The sequence below is a fragment of the Scyliorhinus torazame genome, chromosome 4 (genome assembly GCF_047496885.1).
Source record: "Scyliorhinus torazame isolate Kashiwa2021f chromosome 4, sScyTor2.1, whole genome shotgun sequence".
Classification (NCBI taxonomy): Eukaryota; Metazoa; Chordata; class Chondrichthyes; order Carcharhiniformes; family Scyliorhinidae; genus Scyliorhinus; species Scyliorhinus torazame.
In genome coordinates, this window is record NC_092710.1 from 134,486,538 (window position 1) to 134,509,601 (window position 23,064).

Consider the following 23,064-nt stretch of genomic DNA (forward strand, 5'->3'; position numbering starts at 1 on the left):
AATGTGCGTTCCTTCGTTCCCATTCCCGCCTTTCTTCCCGCGCGCGGGAAAAACCCCGCGCTTTCCAAAGCCTGCCCCACCCCCTCTGGCGCAGCTCCTGTCGCGGCCTTGTCTCTCTCCCCCAGCCCATGTAACATTTCCTGCGCGTGATTGACCCCCTATATACAACAACCATCACACATCAACCCTCAAACATCTCCCCCACCCTCACAAACCCTCAGTTAGAGTCCACCTTTTCAGTTTGTATGAAGGTCCACGCCTCTTCAGGCGTTTCGAGGTAGTAGTGTTGGTCCTTGTATGTGACCCACAATCGCACTGGCTGCAGCATTCCAAATTTCACTCCTTTCCGGTTTGGCCCGGTTGAAACCCGCAACCTCCGTGCTCCAGTCCGGGTATATTCGGATCTCTGCATTGTCCCATTTGCTGCTCCGCTCCTTCTTGGCCCATTTCAGGACCCTCTCTCTGTCCGTGAACCGGTGAAATCTCACCACCATCGCCTTTGGCGGCTCATTTGCCTTGGGCTTCCTCGCCAGCACCCGGTATGCCCCGTACAGCTCCAGCGACCTCGAAGGGGCCTCCACGCCCATCACCGCCCCAATCATCGTGCCCGCGTATGCCACGGCATCGGCCCCCTCCACTCCTTCTGGGAGACCCAGGATCCGCAGATTCTTTCTCCTCGACCTGTTCTCCAGGTCTTCGAGTCTTCCCGCCCACCTCTTGTGTAGCGCCACGTGCCGCTCCACTCTCACCGCCAGGCCCAAGAGCTCGTCCTCATTCTCACTAGCCTTTTTCTGTACCTCTTGGATCTTCACCTCGTGGGCCTTCTGGGTTATCCCTAGTCCTTCAATTACCGCCAGCATAGGCGCCAGCATCTCCTTGTGCAGCTCCTCGAAGCAGCGCTTGATGAATTCCTGCAGCTCTGGCCCGCACTCCGCTTTGTCTCCGCCCGCCGCCATTTTGATTTTTTTCCCTCGCTTCTCCCGCTGCTCCAATGCCGCTTTTTTTGGCCGTTGCACTTCTGGTCCGGTCCATAAAGGTTGGAGGAGGACCTCTCTCTTCACTTCCCCACGGGTTGTCGTCAAAATAAAATTCCATTGGGGCTCCTCCAATGAGCCCGAAAGTCCGTAGTAGCGGGAGCTGCCGAATCATGCGGCTTAGCCGCAACCGGATGTCTTTGGCAACATTTTTAACTATGAGCTGTTAAAAAAAAAATTGCATGATACAAAACCATTTGGAAATGCAGGACTAAAATTCAGCATTTTAAAATATTTGGCAGATTGCAAATGTTTCTGCTAAAATGTATAATTTTCATATATAATGCATAAAATACACTTAATTTGTTTTTGGTAGAAAAAAAATCAAAATGAAAATGGACCTAATTCTGAATTAGCACATCTTTTGAAGTTTTTTTCATCTTTTAAAAATTTTATTTTCATCTCTCCAGCATATACATGTTCAGGTTTTATGCATCAATTTGCATGATTATGTATAAGCATGTTCGAAGATAAAATGTAAAATTGTGAACCGTACTGGTTTAATGGAAAACCCAGCAAGTTTTCAATTTGAATAAAAAAGGAATAACACATTTGCAAATGTAACAAACTGAATTTTATTTGTCCTATGTGTTTTTACATTGTATTTTGTACTAAGTTGAATTTTTAAATGAGAATTTTGTCGGTAAAGTCTTTTTGAAACAAGCTTTAACTTAAGATGTGTAGAATTAAGACTTTTTTCAGTTATTGATTCTTACGGTTGGAAGAAAACCTCTAATAGCACATTCAGGATAATTCATTGTCTCAACTATATTACAAGCAATGATAGTCACAATCATAAAACCTGTTCCTTGAGCAAGAGGCATTAGGCGAGATCTTCCAGCTATTCAGGCCAGTGGGATTTTCCGGACTGCCGACGGCGCACACCCCCACCATGCGTTCCCCGACGGCGTGGGATGGATTCAATGGGAAATCCCATTGACAGCAGTGAGACCAGAAGATTCCACCACGAGAATCGCGCCATGGGATAGGCCAGAGAATCTCTCCTGTTATCTATAGCCATGGTGGAGCTATACCACTTGGGCAAGTTTTTTTTAAGAGTATAATTATGCTTTTTGGTAAAACTATCATCTGAAATAGTAAAGTGCAGCATAAATATTATACTTTTAACACCACAGGTAAATCATGGCTCTCACTTTAATTGACTTGATTTCATTTTAATAAGCTTTTTCACGATAATGTGATCCAACTCAAAAATGTTGGGAGCCGCAGATGAGATATTAAAGAGCAGCCGGCATGGGCTGCTGACTCCTGGCCAAGGCAAAATGATTATTGTTGGGGATGCACAAGAAGTCAGAGCTGCAGGAACGCAGCGTCTCGGAAGCTTGTAGGGTCAAATGAATTACAAAAATAGACAGGCTGAAATCCATGAAATGATTAGAAATTAGAAAAGCTTTTCCAGTCTGAGAGCCGATGAAGGTCACCAAGCATAGCACGATGGATGAACGGACTTGGTGAAAATGAGCATTTTGGCAGCAGAGTTTTGGATGAGCACAAGTTTCTTGAGGGTGGGAGATGGGAGGCCATCCAGGAGAACAGTGGAATGGTCAAGTCTTGTTGTAAAAAAGGTATGTGTCAGAGTTTCAGCTGAAAATGAGCTGAGAAGAGGCAGAGAGGAGTGATACCTCGGAGGTGAAAGTAGGTGGCTTGGTTGAGAGCTGATATGGGAGCAGCATGGTGGCACAGTGGTTAGCATTCCTGCCTCACGGCGCCGAGGTCGCAGGTTCGATTCCGGCTCTGGGGCACTGTCTGTGTGGAGTTTGCACATTCTCCCCGTGTTAAAGAAAGAGCAGATTTGTTGATCACAATACCAGAGAAAAAATTAAAAACACGACGTCTCGAACACACATGTTAAAACGTTAAACGAATATACAGCTAAGTGTCCTTTTACTTTACTTAAGGCAGATTTTGATTAGCTGGATTCGTGGATGTGGTCAAGTGCAGAAAATTTTGCAATCATTATGATATAATAACTAATAATAATAATCGCTTATTGTCACCAGTCAGCTTCAATGAAGTTACTGTGAAAAGCTCCTAGTCGCCACATTCCGGTGCCTGTTCGGGGATGCTGGTACGGGAATTGAACCCACGCTGCTGCCTTGTTCTGCATTACAAGCCAGCTGTTTAGCCCACTGTGCTCGGTTTGCTGGTAGATTTCTAATTAAGTTGACTTCAAAACCATTTTGTTCCAAAAGAGAGAAAGGGAGGGAGGACAACCTTTCAGTCTGGTTCCTCTGCTTATAACTTTCTTGACACTACCTGTTGTCACTGGCATTGTCTTTACAGAATCTGAAGTCTGGCCTGTGACACATCACCCATTATGTATTTCCAAGGGGTTCTAACTGTGGCAGCCAATGTTTCAATATCTTGCACTTTGCATTTTAAGACCATAAGACATAGGAGCGGAAGTAAGGCCATTCAGCCCATCGAGTCTACTCCACCATTCAATCATGGCTGATTTCAACTCCATTTACCCGCTCTCTCTCCATAGCCCTTAATTCCTCGAGAAATCAAGAATTTATCAACTTCTGTCTTAAAGACACTCAACGTCCCGGCCTCCACCGCCCTCTGTGGCAATGAATTCCACAGACCCACCACTCTCTGGCTGAAGAAATTTCTCCTCATCTCTGTTCTAAAGTGACTCCCTTTTATTCTAAGGCTGTGCCCCCGGGTCCTAGTCTCCCCTGCTAATGGAAACAACTTCCCTACGTCCACCCTATCTAAGCCATTCATTATCTTGTAAGTTTCTATTAGATCTCCCCTCAACCTCCTAAACTCCAATGAATATAATCCCAGGATCCTCAGACGTTCATTGTATGTTAGGCCTACCATTCCTGGGATCATCCGTGTGAATCTCCGCTGGACCCGCTCCAGTGCCAGTATGTCCTTCCTGAGGTGTGGGGCCCAAAGTTGCTCACAGTATTCTAAATGGGGCCTAACTAATGTTTTATAAAGCTTCAGAAGTATATCCCTGCTTTTATATTCTAAGCCTCTTGAGATAAATGACAACATTGCATTTGCTTTCTTAATTACGGACTCAACCTGCAAGTTTACCTTTAGAGAATCCTGGACTAGGACTCCCAAGTCCCTTTGCACTTCAGCATTATGAATTTTGTCACCGTTTAGAAAATAGTCCATGCCTCTATTCTTTTTTCCAAAGTGCAAGACCTCGCACTTGCCCACGTTGAATTTCATCAACCATTTCTTGGACCTCTCTCCTAAACTGTCTAAATCTTTCTGCAGCCTCCCCACCTCCTCAATACTACCTGCCTCTCCACCTATCTTTGTACCATCGGCAAACTTAGCCAGAATGCCCCCAGTTCCGTCATCTAGATCGTTAATATATAAAGAGAACAGCTGTGGCCCCAACACTGAACCCTGCGGGACACCACTCGTCCCCGGTTGCCATTCCGAAAAAGAACCTTTTATCCCAACGCTCTGCCTTCTGCCTGACAGCCAATCGTCAATCCATGTTAGTACCTTGCCTCGAATACCATGGGCCCTTATTTTACTCAGCAGTCTCCCGTGAGGCACCTTATCAAAGGCCTTTTGGAAGTCAAGATAGATAACATCCATTGGCTCTCCTTGGTCTAACCTATTTTAATGTCTCTTCATTGCACAGTGATGAGTTTCAGTAGTCTCTGAATTATAGAAAATGTCCCTCTCTTCACACTCCCCTGAAGGTGTCTAGTTTGCCTTTTTCACCTTTAACTTGAAGGTGGCCTTGTATTTCTAAGCAGTTTGTTCTGTCTCATTTCAATTGCAACATTTACAGTCAGTTGAAAGTTGAAAAATCATTTTTTCAAAATGAGAGGAGCATTGTCTCGTGACAAACTAAAAGGGTTAAATTATTATCTGGTATAATTATACTTAGAGCACAGAAACAAACCAATTGACACAGCAGGTCAAAAGAGAGTGTATATTCCATACGAGCCCCCATCCACCATTTTTACACCATCCTCTTCAACCTATCCTTCTATTCTCTTCTCCCTCATGAGCGTATCCAACTTCTTCTTAAATTCATTTATGCTTTTTGCCACAAATATTCCCTGTGGTCACAAGTTCTGCATTCTAACAATGCTCCAAGTAGAGAAATGTCAGGGAAACAAGGAATTATAATGTCATTTGGCTCATGTACTGGAAAACAGGCAAGGGGGGGGGGGGGGGGGGTTGTGGTTGTTGTAATTAGATTAAGATACAGAGTGACTGCAAGACAACAGTAAGTTGTTTTGATATGATAATGAACCAAGAGGAAAATCAATAATAGTTTACACATGGCAGATCTCCCAGAAGACAGGGCCAGATCTGGAGAACCAGTTGCTGTTAGTTTCAGAGGACGCTCTAAGGGCAGAAGGATAAAATTACTGGAATTCTATAAGTTTGAAAAGCTATAAGGATTGTTGCCAAGCAGAAGAGGGAGGGTTAGCTCTGAATGTAGTTTAAGTTTAATTTAATTTAATTTAATAATCTTCATTGTCCAAAGTAGGCTTACATTAACGCTGCAATGAAGTTACTGTGAAAAGCCCCGAGTCGTTACATTCCTGCGTCTGGTCGGGTACACAGAGGGAGAATTCAGAATGTCCAAATTACTTAACAGTACGTCTTTCAGCACTTGTGGGACGAAACCAGAGCACCCGCAGGAAACCCACGCAGACACGGGGAGAATGTGCAGACTCCGCACAGACAGTGACCTAAGTCAGGAATCGCACCTGGGACCCTGGAGCTGTGAAACAACAGTGCTACCCACTGTGCTACCGTGCTGTCATTTGGAGCTGTTTTAAAGTACTGTTAACTGTGTGAAGCCATTCTCGTGTTTAAGTTATTTTTGCTTATTTTTAAAAACGTTTACTTTAATATAAAATCATCACAATTGGTCAGAGATGTAATTTCCTGATTTCAGGCCCCACCCTCATAATATACAAACTGCAGATGTTTCAAATTTTCCTTTGGAATCTGGGCAGCTTGGCATTTGCCATCAGACGTGCCCTATCAGTAAATACCTCATATCTATGGTCCCTATTTATGGTTTCCCAGTTGTAACAAACTTGGTCATATTCTGAAAGATCCTGTATTATGATAACGACTTGTACAGAATAGATTTATATTCCTTTGAGTATAGAAGATTAAGAGGTGATCAAGTTGAGATGCTTAAGATGATTAAAGGGTCGATAGTTTCCCTATGTCTACCTTATTGCTTGTCAGTGAGTCTAGAACTGGGAGGATAGTCTTAAAAGTAGAGTTCGGCCATTCAGGAGTGGTGTCAGGAGCAATGTTTGACACCAAGGGGGGGTGGAAACCTGGAACAGTCCCCCACAAAACAGCTGAGACTAAGTCAACTGGCAATTTAAGAAACATGAGTGACATATTTTTAGTATCAAACAGACAGTTCTGGGAAAACCCAGCATGTCTGGCAGCATCAATTCCAAAGAAGAGTCATATTGAACTCAGGAGTTTAACTCCATTACTCTCGCCACAGATGTTGACAGACCTGCTGAGTATTTTTAGCACTTTCTGTGTTTATTTCCGATCTCCAGCATCCATAGTATTTTGCCTTCATTGAAAGTTAAGCAAGGGTTTTTTTATTCAATCAGGAGATGTGTTCGTTGCTGGCAAAGCCAACTTTACTGTCCGTCCTTAACTGCCCTTCAGCAGTTTGTGTGGTGAAGGTAGTCTATTTTCTGTTTGGGAGGGAGCTCCAGTTGATCCAGCGACTTTGATATATTTGAAGCCCAGGAAAATTCCTTGTTTATGGATAAACAGCCCTGAATAGCTGGATTTTTGTTCCAGGGTGTGAGCTGGAGTCATGCCCACTGCTGCAGAAAAAGGTTCGTAGGCAACCAGAGGGCAAAAGGCCCACCTCGGAGATCTGCTACTATCTCCCAGTTGTAATAAAAGTAGTTACGCTCTCTAGCTCTTACCCGTCACACCCATTCATCTCCCATCCACTCTCCCTGCCTCCATCAATGCCAAATAATTTCCCATCCAACCCTATGGCCCCTCATACTCTCCATCAAACCTATGCCCTTCTACCCACCCCCAATGGTCCCTCATAACGTACATGCCAACCTGCGTCCCTCTACCCAATCCCTTGGTCCCTTAGAGTCCTATGACAACTTATGCCAATCCATGCCCCCCCCCCCCCCCCCCAGTCCTTATACCCTGAAAGCCAACTCACCTTGTATAAACCATGGGCAGACATGCTGAAATGAAATGAATTAAGGTTCTAGGTATCTATACAGATTTCACTACATAAAAAAACACTCACTGATAAAAGCCCATTCAATAATTCAAACATTTAAATACCTTCAAGTATTTCATCCCATATTAAATCAGACATTTGTATTAACAGCTCAACACCAAAGACAACCAATCCAATAATAACCTCTTGGATCTGTGAATTAAACTATACATTTACAGGATCTCAATTGTGACAATGACAGGTTGTGGAAGCAGGCAAACAGTTAATAATAGCACTCAGGCTTATGTCAACAAACAGCTATGGAAATGGCACGCATTATTTCTTTTCATCTCAGAGGTAAAGAATGTTGTTAGTACTTTAAATTTAAAGAGCAGGGGATATAAATAACTTGACAGTTCAACAGACAGTATTCACTTTTTATACTTATTTATGTCTACTATTAAAACGTGTAAGTCATGCACTGTGGGAAACAAACCTTGCTCCAATAAAAATAGGGTCTGTTTGAACTCTGCACTGAGTTCATGCAGGGATTGGGTTTCCCATTTTTGTCAATCACATCCTGTCCCCTTACCGTTCCTGGCAAAAATAGGATCTGTCAAAAATGGGACCAGGGTCATAGCACCATTCGCCTCCATGAAAATCCAGCCTGAACGCTGTGTGTTTTGGAGGATAACTTGCAAGTTCCAGTGTTCATATATGACTGTTTCCCCCATCTTTCTAGGTGGTAGAGGCCAGGGGTTTGTAAGGGGCTGCACAGAAGCCTTGCTGAGTTGTTGCAGTGCATCTTGTCAATGATAACCTCTGCAGCTACTATGCGCTGGTGTGAACATTTAAGATCATGGGTGAGGCACCAGCCAAGTTGGCTGGTTTGTTCTGGATGGTATTGAACTTCTTGAGTGTTGTTGGAGCTACACTCATCTCAACAAGCGATGAGTGCTGACTTGTGCCTGGTAGAATGTGGAAAGGCATTGGGAGTCAGGAGGTGAGCTGCATATTAGAAAACACTCAGCCTCTGACCTGTTCTTGTAGCTACCGTATTTATGTGGCTAGCCCAATTAATTATACGATGGCCTTCAAGATGTTGAGGGTGGGGATTCAGCAATGGTAATACCACTGAATGTCAAGTTGTCGTGCCCATACTCTCTTGGAGATGGTAGCTTTTAGTTGATGTTAGGACTAAGGATGCAATGAGACCCGGAGCTAAGTGGTCTTTGACAAAACCCAAACTGAGCATTGGTGAGCTGGCTACAAGTGAGTAAATGCTGCTAGATAGCACTGTTAACGACTCCTTCCATCACTTTGCAGGTAACTAAGAGTCGTTGATAGTTAGCCATAACAGATTTGTCCTGCTTTTTGTGGACAGGGAATACCTGAGCAATTTGCTACATTTGTTTTTATTTTTTTACAAATTTAGTGTACCCAATTAATTTTTTCCAATTAAGGGGCAATTTAGCGTGGCCAATTCACCTAGCCTGCACATCTTTGGGTTGTGGGGGTGAAACCCACGCAAACACGGGGAGAATGTGCAAACTCCACACGGACAATGACCCAGAGCCGGGATCGAACCTGGGACCTCGGCACCGTGAGGCTACAGGGCTAACCCACTGAGCCAACGTGCTGCCTCAATTTGCCACATTGTTGGGTAGGTTACTGGAACAGCTTTGGCTAAGAGGCATGGCTAATCTTAATCTTGCGGGGCATGTCTTCTGGACTGCAGTCAGCATGTAATCTGGTAGGCGAGGGGCCTGGCTAGTTCTAGAGCACAAATCTTCAGTGCTGGAGCTTGGATGTTGCTGGGAACCATAGTATTCAGTGTATTCTGTCATTTCTCGATGGCAAGTGGTATAAATGAAATTGGCTGAAGACTTGCATCTGTGATTCTGTGGACCTCAGGAGGAGGCTCAGATGGATCATCCACTTGGCATTTTTGGCTAATGCATGGCAAATGCTTCAGTCTTATTTGTTGCACTCACATGCAGGACATTATCACTGTGTGCGAGGATGCTTAGATAATTAAGCATAATGAAACAAAGCATGATAGATGGAGTGAAGATACATATCATCCATGATCTAACAAAAAATGATCTGATTTCATGTGTACCAGGCATTGGAAAATTCCAGAATTAGTCAATGATGATTCAATCATGCAAAAATTGCAGAAGCAGCAGTAACTGCAGGTAAACGAGTTGTAATAACCCACTTATATTTATTCATTAAATTCATTCTGAACCAGCGTTATTGAATCCATGAGAACTGGCCCAGTGTAAGCACTAACACAGCATCATCTATTCAAATACAAAAAGAACGTCAGCCACCCACAGCTCTGAATAGCATCATGCCACAGCAGTGAGCCTCACCGCCTGACACAAACCAGCTCAAAATTCCCATTGAACAAATTAAAATGAACAAAGCTTCTATATGTTTAAAGTACATCCATTTTGCCAGATCAAAAACATTTTCACACATACAAAATTCTAAATTCTGTCTACTTTAAATCTCTACTGAACAAAACCAACACTTTTGTTCTGGGCCATTTAAAAATAGAATAATCACGCCGAGGTCCCAGGTTCGACCCCGGCTTTGGGTCACTGTCCGTCACACACACACACACACACACACAACACAAAGATGTGCAGGATAGGTGGATTGGCCACGCTAAATTGCCCCTTAATTGGGAAAAATGAATTGGGTACTCTAAATTTATATTACAAAAAAATAGAATAATCAGAGGGCCTTCCGCCTCTGGTCGGACAAGACCTCATATCAGAAATAGCTGAGTGTCGATTCCCTACGCAAAAGTGTTCTTAGAGGGTGATCAGCCTGTGGAACTTCCTGGAGATAATAATGAAGAATTAAAAAATTAAAGTAAGATTCCAGGTATTACCTATTGGATTGAAGCCTCTTTGCGCCTGATGCCCTTGCCATTAAAAAACAGAGAGGTATTTCTGCAAAGAATTCCTGTGTTGGCTATGTATTCTTCAAACTGTTGGGGGGGGGGGGGAAAGAGGGCAGGTACATGGAATTGAGTCGTGTAAAACAATTTCTGGGGGTAATTTTCAACTTGATCGCTTAGGCAGTTAACTGGCAGATGCAACCTGCTCTGTCAGTTCATTGACCAAACAATCAAATTCCAAAGTGCCCACATTGCAACCATCCATGGACCTGATCACCTTTTCTTGCCCTAAATACATAACAAGAAAATGTTAATATTAAGCTCTAGTGTCAATAGAGCTCGGCACACAAATTCACGTATCGTAGCTGGGCAAGCTGGCGAGGAGTTTTTGTTACCAAGGAGTCAGAGGTTAATGATACTTAATAAGCTTTGGAGCCTCATATATTTTACTGACAGATATCACAGGGTTTTCAAAAGCAAATTCTTTTTTTCATAGAGTTTCATAGAATTTACAGTGCAGAAGGAGGCCATTCGGCCCATCGAGTCTGCACCGGCTCTTGGAAAGAGCACCCTACCTGAGGTCCACACCTCCACCCTATTCCCATAACCCAGTAACCCAACGCAACACTAAGGGCAATTTTGGACACTATGGGCAATTTAGCATGGCCAATCCACCTAACCCGCACATCTTTGGACTGTGGGAGGAAACCGGAGCACCCGGAGGAAACCCACGCACACACGGGGAGGATGTGCAGACTCCGCACAGACAGTGACCCAAGCCGGAATCGAACCTGGTACCCTGGAGCTGTGAAGCATTTGTGCTATCCACAATGCTACCGTGCTGCCCAAAATATTGGGCAATACAAATACAAGATTTGTACAAGATGATTTGTTTATTTGACTTTATTTTACTTGCGCTCAGAAACCCTTAACTCCAGCAGTTCACAGTTTTCCTTCTGAATTGAGGATCCCCTCAAGCAAGTGACAAAAGAAAAAGAAAAAGAAAAGGAGGTGTTGGAAGGCTGGGGGTGGGTGGGGAGGTGGGGGGTGGGGGGTTAGAGACTAGCAAACCCAAACTGCAACTTTAAACTAATAGTGGACAGACAACGGATGTTTCCATTTGCGGGAGGTACCAAAACCTGTGGCCACAAAGTAGGATATTCACTAATAAGTCCAAAAAAAGAATTTACCCAAGAATGATTAGAATGGGAAACTTGCTACCAAAGAGTGGTTGTGTCAATTGGGATAGATGCACTGAAGGGGAAGCTAGGTAAACAGTTGACAGAGAAAGGAAGGTTATGCTGGACGAATTAAATGAAGAAGGATGAGAAGTGGATTGGATGGAGGAAAAGACCTAATAGGTCTGTTTGGCCAAATTATCTGTTTCTGTTCAGTTATTCACCAAATAAAATAAAATGAATAAGGAGGGAACAGAGGAAGAAAAGATCAATGCCCCACCTGAATTGCACCTTCTTCGCCAGTCAATCACAGAGTGACAGTGACAGCAGTCCTGGAGAAGTCCCCGACCCAGGTCGTCCCGCCCTCCAAGCTGAAAGAGTACATGTGGTGGAGAGTGACCTGCGAGGAGATAGAAACAGGGGGAAAGGAACAGAAAGTAAAACAAAACCATTTCAATATCCAACAAGCACCAAGATACTAAAAAAACAAAAGAAAGGAGAGGTTTTTGATAGTTGCATGCTTCTTCATATAGCAGATTCATGAGTAAATTATACATTCCTTTGTAAAACTATAAAATCTGATGCTTATACCCATTGACGGGAGGGATGTTATTGTTCAGGATTTCAGGTACCCAGGAACAAATTCTAGTAGAGACGGGAACAGTCCGCAGACCTTGGAAAATGGTATGTGGGACCCGGAGGCCCAAGTCCCCATTTCTGACAGACCCGACTTTTGTCAGCCATGCCAGGGCACAGGTTTCCCGAATCCAAGGCAATTACCCTATTTCTCAGGGGAATACTTTCCACTGGCTGGAGCTTTTTGTGGTGGTTGCAGGCCAATCATCTCAGCCCATCACTCCTGAAGTTCCTCAGGGCAGAAGTTTCTCCTATGCTCAACCACCCTCACGTGCTTAATCAATGACCTCCCCTTCATAAGGTCAGAAGGGGGATGGAATGTTTGTTGACAATTGCATATTGTTCAGTATATTTGCAATTCCTCAGATAATGAAGCAGACTGTGTCTATATGTAGCAAGACGAGTATAACATTTAGGCCTGCGCTAAGAGGAAAGTAATATTTGTGAAGACAAGGAGCAGGCAATGGTTATCTCCGATAGAAAGGAGTCTAACCCCATAACCTTGGCATTCAATGGCATTTACATTATCTAATCCCTCCACCATTAACATCCACCTTAACTGGAACTGCCATATAAATACTGTGGTTATAAGAGAAGATCAGAGGCTAGGTATTACATAGAACATAGAACAGTACAGCACAGTACAGGCCCTTCAGCTCACGCTGTTGTGCCGACCATTTATCCTAATCTAAGATCAACCTAACCTACACCCCTTCAATTTACTGCTGTCTATGTGCCTGTCTAAGAGTTGCTTAAATGTCCCTAATGACTCTGACTCCACCACCTCTGCTGGCAGTGCATTCCATACACCCACCACTCTCTGTATAAAGAACCTACCTCTGACATCTCCCCTATACCTTCCTCCAATCACCTTAAAATTATGTCCCCTCGTGACAGCCATTTCCATTCTGGGGAAAAGTCTCTGGCGATCCATTCTATCCATGCCTCTCATCATCTTGTACACCTCGATCAAGTCACCTCTCTGCCTTCTTCGCTCCAGTGAGAAAAGCCCTAGCTCCCTCAACCTTTCTTCATAGGACATGCCCTCCAGTCCAGGCAGCATCCTGGTAAATCTCCTCTGTACCGTCTCCAAAGCATCCACATCCGTCCTATAATGAGGCGAACAGAACTGGACACAATATTCCTCTATTCTGATGAGTAGTTCACCTCCTGACATCCCACAGACTTTCCATCATTTACACAGCACAAATCAGAAGTATGATGGAATACTCGCCATATGCCTGGATGAGTAGAGCTTCAACAGCATCCAGGAAAGTAACCAACATCTTAAACATGTACTCCCTCTACTATCACTCAGAGTGTACTATCTACAAGATGCACTGCAGCAACTTGCCAAGTCTCCTTCAAAAATAAATTTGATACCTATGGCCTCTATCATGTGGAGGGCAAGGGCAGCAGACGCAGGGGAACACCACCACCTGCAAGATCCCCTCCAAGTCACATAGTATCCTCACTTGGAAATTGATTGCCTTTCCCTCATCAGCACCAGGATGTAATCCTCGATCTTCCTCCCTCACAGCACTACAATAGAATACAATAGTTCAAGAAAGCAGCTCACTACTTTCTCAAGCGTATTTAGAGAAAGGCAAAATTCATTCATTTCATTTCATTTTTCATTTCAATTGCTGGCCTTGCCAGCAATGTCCAAATGCAGAGAATGCATTTTTTTTAAAGGTCACTGTTAATATGTAATTTATTCATATTAGCCTTAGCCCTGGGGAATATTTTATCCTCTCCTTTCGATTGTGTTGCCACCAACTCACAGAATTTGGTTTTTGATTACTGACATTTTAGCAGTGAAAGAATGCTTCCAGAACTTCTTGAGCATAACCAAAGTAAAAAAGTTAAATGACACAATATTGGTTTTAACAGGTCCCAATATCACATTATATAAACCAAATTCAAAAATAGACTGCTTTATGATAATTTAAAATGTCTGTTTGTGTTATTATTAACATTAAGTAATCCAACAGCCAATATATTGCTGAGTCACTTATCAAAAAAAATTAATGTACTAATATTTTGGTGAGAGAGATGGATTACATTGATGATGGCAATAGAAAATCTGGAGAAGGAGTTCAAGGAGAGGGTACATCCCAAATAACTCTCGTTCCTGCTCGTAAACCTGAAACCCAGATTAAGACAAAGGTGGATGGCATTAGGGGACATCTTTGTCCAGCTCCTCATGGAGAATTAGTTTTGAACAAAACAGACCTGCAAATATTCACCCGTCCCAAATTATCCCCATCAATATCAGAGTAGACAACAGCAAAATTATGACAGAAGATACAGCATTGGAACAGACTTGTAGGAGGAAGAAGGGCCTGATCAAAAGTATCAAAAAGCTGTGGGCAAAAGAAAAATCTTCCAACATACAAAAATGACGAAGAATATTATATAACTATTTTTCGTCTATCAAGTTGCTTTTAACATTTAGATTGAAATCAAATGATGTTATACTTACTAATAAAAATGTATTTATTTTGCAGCAATTCCTTGATAAACTTGCAGTTGACATGGAGTACAATTGAGACTGTCCAACAGTCAGAATAGTAGTCAACAATAACAAAATAATCAATTCCTGCTGTGGTGAAGAGGTCTACTTCCAGCTTCATCCATGGTCTACCTGGGATGTCTTGCATCATGAGCCACTCTCTAGCTTGTTTAGTTTGGTACTCATTACAATTTCTGCACTGTTCGATATGGGGCGGGATTCTGTGATCCTGAGGCTAAGTGTTGACGCCATCGTAAACGCCGTTGCTTTTCTCAACAGCGACAACATGTCCTCAGGAGCAGAAATTCTGACTCCATACAGTGGGCCAGCACGGCACTGGAGCGACCCACGCCGCTCCATCTGCCGATCCTGGCATCAGATGGGGTCCGCGCATGCGCAGTGGGACCGGCGCTAATGCGCGCATGCGGCCTTGACGCAACATGGCGTAGGGCTACAGGAGTCGGCACGGAACAAAAGAGGCCCCCAGCCCGAGAGGCCGGCCCTTCGATCGTTAGGCCCCAATCGCAGGCCAGGCCACAGCGGAGGGCCCCCCGGAGTCGGACCTCCCTCCACCCCCCCCAGGCCGCCCCCGGATGCATCCACGGCGAGGTCCCGCCGGCTAAGAGCAGGTGTGAACGGCGCCGGCGGGACTCGGCTTTTTTGGCGTGACCGCTCTGCCCATCCCGGGCAGAGAATCGGCTGGGAGGCCCCGTAGAGCGGCCCCCCCACCGGCGCAGATTCTCAACTCAGAGAATCGGCGGACCGGCTTTGGCGCGGCGTGGCACGATTCGCGCCGGTCCCGGCGATTCTCTGGCCCGGCCCTGGGGTCTTTAATTTAATTGGTTATGTTTGGTCAGTAGGGCACTTTGCTTGCCTCTCTCAGACTCGACTGAATTCTTTCAATAGTCGGCATGGGGTAACGATATCGCTTCAGTGCTTTATTTATATCCTTTGAGTCTAAGAATGCTCACAGCTTTCCAGGTTGTTTCACTGCTACCATGCTGCTAATCCAATCTGTCAGAGTTGTCACTTTCTTGATTACTCCCCCTTTTCCAGCTCTTCTATCTTGTCTTTAAGCTTGACCTGAGGGCAGATGTCGAATTGGTCTTACACTTTCTTGTGCTTCTAGATGATACTCTCCTGGTAGACATCCGGACCCTGTGAATATATCTTTGTACTCCTCTAGGATCTATTCAGTGATCAATGGTTTTGTGTGCTGCAACACGTGGTAAACCTCAAGTGACACATTCAGGGTTAACAGTGACAACCATTTGTCACCTCTGGATTTGACAGAACCAACCTTTGCATTGTGCACAGCACCTCATCAGACACTTCTGCTTATATCTCTCCAGTGGCTACCTGTATAGGCTTGTTTTTGTTTCTTTCTATCCAAATACATAGATGCAAAATGATTTGGCTTCTTGCATTTAAAACACTGATTTCCCCATGCTGGGGAATCCTTCTTTTCCTTTGTATAATGTCCTCTGCAGTATTTGCATCCTGCCCTTTGTCTGTAATTGCTCTGCCCTTTCAGCCTGTGATGTCACTCAACATAATGTATCTCCTGGTCTGCGCTGTCAGACATATGCTCCAACTGACATTTTACAACTTCTGCATTTTTACACACACCTATGCTTTCTTGAGCTTAGGTGTCTCCTCTTTCTGTAGACTTGTTCTCACTGAGGGCTCTCATATGCTCAAGACTGTTCTATCAAATCAGATCATCTTTTGGCTGTCCAAATTCACATGATTCTGCAAGGCTGTGTTACAGCAGTCACATACTAATCAATGGTTTCCTTTACATTTTGAGCTCGTGTTGAATAGTGCTCATAAATAACATTTACTCGAGGTTCAAAGTGTTGGTTCAAGGCTTTCAAAATCTTTATCGTCTTTTTCCTTTGTTCATCAGATGATTTAGGGTGGAAAACAATTTATAACAATCCTTCCCCTGCAGTGTGAGAAGTATGGCTACTCTCATCGGTTTAAGTTTGTTAATTAAATCTGTTGCCAGCTCATGGTTTTGCCATTGCAAGTTGAAAAACTTCCAATTCTTCCACATATTACTTTCATTTCTACTGGGGAATGGAGTGGAAAGTTTACTCCCATATTCACTCACCCAGAACTTTACTTGCAGCCTTCTGTATGTTTTTGCTTTTCCTTGCCCTTTTTTTGCAGATTTGTGTGCGTTTCTGAGATTTGCCTTCTCTGCAACATTTTCAGGGTTTAAAAGTCTATTTTAAATCCCACGTCTGAAACCTTGGCTGCAATTTGCTGCCTGTGCCCCGCCAGAATCGGGATTGGACTCAGCCAGTTGATCCCAGGAGAGGCCTCTCCCGGGATTCCCAATGGTTGTTTCACCTCGCAAGATCTAGCATGATCTAATAAGATGTCACATTCTAGATTCCCCCCCACAATGGGCAAGCCAGATAAGACAGGTAGTACTGTTGCATTTCAAAACCTAAACTCCCCATCTTCAACCGTGATGCCACGATGGAAGAGTTTTTGAAAAAAGCACAACCTCCGACCACTCGGTAGCAATGTAAACCTATTATTTGACCCCTGTTGTCTGGGAGTTGGAGGATAGATGTATTTTGCAGTGGTTCTACAGTAGGTGATTAGTGTTAGTAGTTTATTATTTTATTTATCCTAGTTATCTTTTTTTAAATTTAGAGTACCCAATTATTTATTTTTTTCCAATTAAGGGCAATTTAAAAAATATATAAATTTAGAGTACCCAATTCATTTTTTCCAATTAAGGGGCAATTTAGCGTGGCCAATTCACCTACCCTGCACATCTTTGAGTTGTGGGGGCGAAACCCACGTAAACACGGGGAGAATGTGCAAACTCCACAAGGACAGTGACCCAGAGCCGGGATCGAACCTGGGACCTCGGCGCCGTGAGGCAGCAGTGCTATCCACTGCACCACCGTACTGCCCTCAATTAACGGCAATTTAGCGTGGCCAATCCACCTAACCTGCACATATTTGGGTTGTGGGGGTGAAACCCACACAGACATGGGGAGAATGTTCAAACTCCACACGGACAGTGACCCAGGGCCGGGATTCAAACCCGGGTCCTCAGCGCTGTCGTCCCAGTGCTAACCACTGTGCCACATGCTGCCCTTATCCTAGTTATCATATCACTCAGTTGTTCTACAATAAATTATTTAAACTAAATGTTCATCATTCACTTCAGCCAGCCTACAGAACATGACAATATACGCAAACCCAAATTCCTTTCCTTTGAAATTATGCACATGGAGTCACAAAGATTTGGTGAAAATTTATCAATCTCATTCAGCATCGTTCGGAATTTTCTTTTTTCCCCCAACTGCCGCAGTAATTTTAATATTCCATCTCATGAGGTTTTACATCAGCTATCTGTAAAATAATTTCTGCACCATTGAACCTCTCAGTGGCAGGCTGAATAATTTGACAATCTCATGTTAGCTGCAGGACATCAAGTATCACCTCAAAGCACATAGACAGACAATAGGATAGTAAACGGAAAGAGAGAACAGGGTGAGTCAGTAAAAAGTGGTAAAAATTGTCAGGAAATTAAAGAATTTGTGAGTAGGTGGCAGATAGAGGGATAGTATCAGGGACGACACAGTTGTTTAAACAAATGCTTTTCTTGTACCCCAAGTCAGTTATTTACCGCATCACAATTTTAGCTTTAATCAGAGAAAGTTTCAAACCTTCTGCATCTCTCAGATCACAAAATACTGAATGAAATTCCCAGCCGGTCACTATGGCAGCTGGCTGGAGAGGTGTCAAAAAGTGGTCTGTTCATCAGCCAAGTTCGGATTAAATTGCTGGCAGAAAATGTGCATGTTAACTGTCAGAGCAGTTACAACAGAGATCTGGCAAGTCCCTACATTCTAAATAAAAACAAAAATGCTGGAAATACTCAGCAGGTCGGGCAGCATCCATAGGGAGAAGCAGAGTCCTGGGGCGGGATTCTCCACTCCCGCGCCAAAGTGCCCACGCCGGCGCGAAACGGCCCCTTTCCCGACTGATTCAGGGCCCGATAATGGGCTAGGAGCGGGGCCGCGTCATTTACACGCGCCAGGCCTTGTCAGCGCGTAAAGGCGGTGTCGCATACATGACGCGGCCGGCGCCGCATAACTGGCGTCACCCGTGCATGCATGGTTGCCGTCCTTTCCGAGTCCGCCCCGCAAGAAGATGGCAGATGGATCTTACGGGGCTGCGGAAGAAAGGAGGTCCTCCTTCAGAGAGGACGGCCCGACGATCGGTGGGCACCGATCGTGGGCCACACCCCATTTGAGGTACCCCCCCGGTGCAGGACACCCACTCCCCCCCCCCAGCGTTCTCGCGCTCTTCCCGACGGCAGCGACCAGGTGTGGACGACGCCGGGGTGAACCCGCCGTTTTGGGCTGGCCGCTCGGCCCATCCGGGCCTGAGAATAGCAGGGGTGCCGGAGAATCGCCATTCTGGATGTCTCGGGCGATTCTCCGGCCTGTGCCGCACGGAACTCGACGGGGCCATTCCCGCCGCTTGGGAGAATCGCGGGAGGGCGTTGGACTGGCGTCGCGGGAAAATTTGGCTTCCCAGGCGATTCTCCCAACCGGCACGGGAGTGGAGAATCGCGCCCCATGTTTCAGGTCAATGGCTTTTCATCGGAGTAGAAGGAGAATGGAAATGTAGGAGTTTTTAGGCTAGTTAAAGGGAGAAGAAGGTAGGAAGAGCAAAACGGGAGGTCTGTATTATGGTGACCACAAAGGACATGGGGGATTTTCAATAGATCTCCCATGAGCTTTGAGGAATACGAATTCCCCTATTGAATGGGTGGAGGCTCGCCCAATACGGAATGCATGGCGGGAGTTTAAAACCGGGCCGGCACCGTAGGTCCCCAGCTGGGACGCGTGTTGTAAGCGGCCCTTTTTGTTACTTCAATAAATGGAGTTAGATGACTGGCCTTGGTGACGTTATTACATTAGTGTTGAGGAATCAAAATAAGCTTTTCCAAACAGCTTTCAGAGTTGAATGTGAGCAACTTCTCTGGTAAGAAACAAAATGCCTCTCTTCGGCAATCTCAAACCATATGACGGTAATGGAGAAGTCTGGGCCCAATACACGGAGCGCATGCGTTACCTCTTCTGGGCTGATAACATTGTGGGAGATGAGAAACAGAAAGTGATTCTGCTGACAACATGCAGGGCCCTGACATTCAGCGTAATAAAAAGCCTGCCCTCTCCAGGTGCCCCTAACTCGAAAACCTTTGACGAGCCATAGACCTAGTGTCAAATCGCTATGACCCAAAGCGCTCCATCATCCTCCAGAGATACCGCTTTAATATGGCAGGGAGAACCCCGGGGGAACTCTTCACTGATTTTTAACCAGTTTGTGGAAACTGGCAGAACATTGTGAATTCGGTCCATCCCTGAGCAGGATAGAATCCATAGAATCCCTACAGTGAAGAAGAAGGACATTCGGCCCATTGAGACTGCACCGACCCTCATAAAGAGCACGCTATCCAGGCCCAGTACCTACCCTATTCCCGTAAACTAACGTAACCTGTACATATTTAGACTGTAAGGGACAATTTTGTATGGCTAATCTAACTAGCACATCTTTGGACTGTGGGAGGACACAGGAGCACCAAGAGGAAACACACACAGACATGGGAGAAAGTTCAAACACCATATAGACAGTCACCCAAGGCCGGGATTGAACCTGAACCTCTGGTTCTGTGATGCAGCAATGCTAACCACTGCAATTCAGCATGAGGCATTGCGATTCATGCCAGGAAAACCAGAAACTCCCTCCTTTGGCCTTCCTGCACCCAAGGCAGTGACCAGGCAGCCATGGGTGCAACTGTAAGTAGACTCTATCGGGCCTGTTTTGGGTTCTACATTTATGATCCTGGTGGATGCACATTCCAAGTGGTTGGAGGTACACCCCATGGACTCCATGATCTTCCACACTACGATCGAAAAACTGCGACATAACTTTTTTGTGCATGACGTCCTTTTTTCTGACAATGGCATAGCCTTCACCAGCAGAGAGTTCCAGGCCTTCATGAAATCAAATGGCTTCAGACATATTAGAACAGCACCATATCACCCGTCATATATTGGACTGGCAGAGCTGACCTTCAAAATCAGCATGAAAAAGCAACTGGTAGCAACCATGGCGACCGAGTTAGCATGGTTTTTATTTGATTGTAGGACCACTCCTCATACCATAACAGGAATCACACCGGTGAAACTGTAAATGGGACGGCGGCTTCCCATGTGAAGAAGCCTACTAATCCAAAACTTGGCGGGGAAAGTGGAGTCCCACCAAGACAATCAGAAAAGAAATTATAATTCTGCGAGATCCGAAAGAATATTCAAGACAGGTGACCTAGTCTATGTAAGGAAATTTGGAGATATCTGCAGCTTGGTCCCCGGATTCATTCTGGAGAAAATGGGATGCGCATCCTACAAAGTGAAAGTTCAAGATAAGGTCTTGAGATCTGGAAAACCTTAGAGGTAGGGAGTCCATCCCCATACAAGCCTCGCCACCAGCCAGAGCCAGGCTACCACCTATAGAGAATTCTGTATCCATCTCTCCTGATAACGAGGACTCAGGTTCCGAGAGGGAAGCAGAGGAATCAGGTGTTCCGACTGTAGCAGAAACCGAGCAGGAATTCACATTGATAACTCTTTATTGCTCCCTCCGGAAGTGAAGATAAACTACCTGGTTCACACCACCAGATCCCATTCCACCCTCGACGGACCTCAGGTCGATTGCGAAGAGGTGGAAGAGACTTCCCCGCCGCGGGAGTACTGAGGGGGAAACAGACTTAAGGAGGGAGCGATGTTACGGTCACCACAAAGGGCACAGGGGTGATCAATAGATCTCATTGTGGAATTCCTGGAATATTAATTTTCCTAATGAGTGGGCGGAGGTTCACCAAATGGGAAATGTATGGCAGGAGTTGAAAACCCACAATTCCCACTCAGTATGGCATCTGCATTGGCCCCAGGGTTGGACGCAAGTGTTATTTTGCTGCAGCAGCAGCCCTTTTTGTGACTTTAATAAAGGGAGTTATCATTAGAAGACTGGCCTTGGCAAAGTTATTACATTCTGCGATAAGGTGGATGGCAAGAGTGATTAACTATCAAAAGATTTCATGAAGCAAAAGGCAGAAAAGATGGTAACGGGTATAGGAACGGGACAAACGTTTTGTCCGGATGCCATTAAAAGCTATATAACAGCCTTCTGAAAGCAACATGAAAGGATAACGAAAGAAACAAGCCATCAAACGAAACCTCACAAAAACACTTTGAACAAGATGAGGCAGAGGTTATGATCTAAAGTTGTTGAGCTCACTGGCCCGTAACTTCTTCTCAGGTCAGCGACTTAAATCGTTAGTCCACCGCACATGGGCAGGGTGATGACCCGGGTGTATGGGCATGCATGCTGGACGTGTGTGGCATTCAAACTACCGGCCAGCTTTTTTTCCTTGCTTGAAACCATGAGCTACGCTGAGCCTGCTGAATGACAAATGCAGGGACAGCACTAACTTAGACAACTTGCCCCGGTGTTCGGTACGTTTTTACACCTCTTTATTGTACTTTTATTTCTCGGTGTAGGATTATCGTGCAGAGGCAGGAGACATCGGGAGACATTTTTTGGGGAGGTTAATGTTTTATATTATTCGTGTTCAGCATTTATAAATATGTTCAAAATGCAAATAAAGTGAAAGAAAGATATATATATTTAAAACTTTGGTTTGTTATGAGGCTGTTAATTCCATTAAAATTCCATTTACTATATAAAGTGAGTTTGGTGTCACAGAAAGTAAATTAATAATAATAATAATCACTTATTGTCACAAGTAGGCTTCAATGAAGTGAAAAGCCCCTAGTCGCCACATTCCGGCGCCTGTTCGGGGAGGCCGGTATGGGAATTGAACCCGCGCTGCTGGCTGTGTTCTGCATTACAAGCCAGCGATTTAGCCCACTGTGCTAAAATAAAGATTTTTTAAAAATTTTGAATTGTTATGAGGATGTTATTTCATTAAAGGACCTATAATGTATAGAATGCATGATGTGGAGAAGCCGGCGTTGGACTGGGGTGAGCACAGTCTTACAACACCAGGTTAAAGTCCAACAGGTTTGTTTCGATGTCACTAGCTTTCGGAGCGCTGCTCCTTCCTCAGGTGAATGAAGAGGTATGTTCCAGAAACATATCTATAGACAAAGTCAAAGATGCAAGACAATGCTTTGAATGTGAGCATTTGCAGGTAATTAAGTCTTTACTGATCCAGAGAGGGGTAACCCCAGGTTAAAGAGGTGTGAATTGTCTCAATCCAGGACAGTTGGTAGGATTTCGCAAGCCCAGGCCAGATGGTGGGGGATGAATGTAATGCGACATGAATCCAAGGTTCTGGTTGAGGCCGTACTCATGTGTGCCAAACTTGGCTATAAGTTTCTGTTCAGCGATTCTGCGTTGTCGCGCGTCCTGAAGGCCGCCTTGGAGAGCACTTACCCGGAGATCAGATGCTGAATGCCCTTGACTGCTGAAGTGTTCTCCAACTGAAAAGGAACATTCCTGCCTGGCGATTGTCACGCGATGTC

The 23,064-nt window shown here is 44.7% G+C and overlaps 1 protein-coding gene across 3 annotated transcripts in view; it reads right to left on the minus strand.

The window, feature by feature from the left end:
* dlgap2a (discs, large (Drosophila) homolog-associated protein 2a) overlaps positions 1-23,064 on the minus strand; it is a 1,100,531-nt gene that overhangs the window by 804,635 nt on the left and 272,832 nt on the right. For all 3 annotated transcript variants that reach the window (XM_072498636.1, XM_072498634.1, XM_072498633.1), the window contains one exon: positions 11,603-11,722. Coding sequence is in view for 2 of the 3 variants with exons in the window: in XM_072498634.1 (XP_072354735.1) it covers positions 11,603-11,722 (120 nt within the window). In the remaining variant the exon portion in view is untranslated. The remainder of the gene's footprint in view (positions 1-11,602; positions 11,723-23,064) is intronic.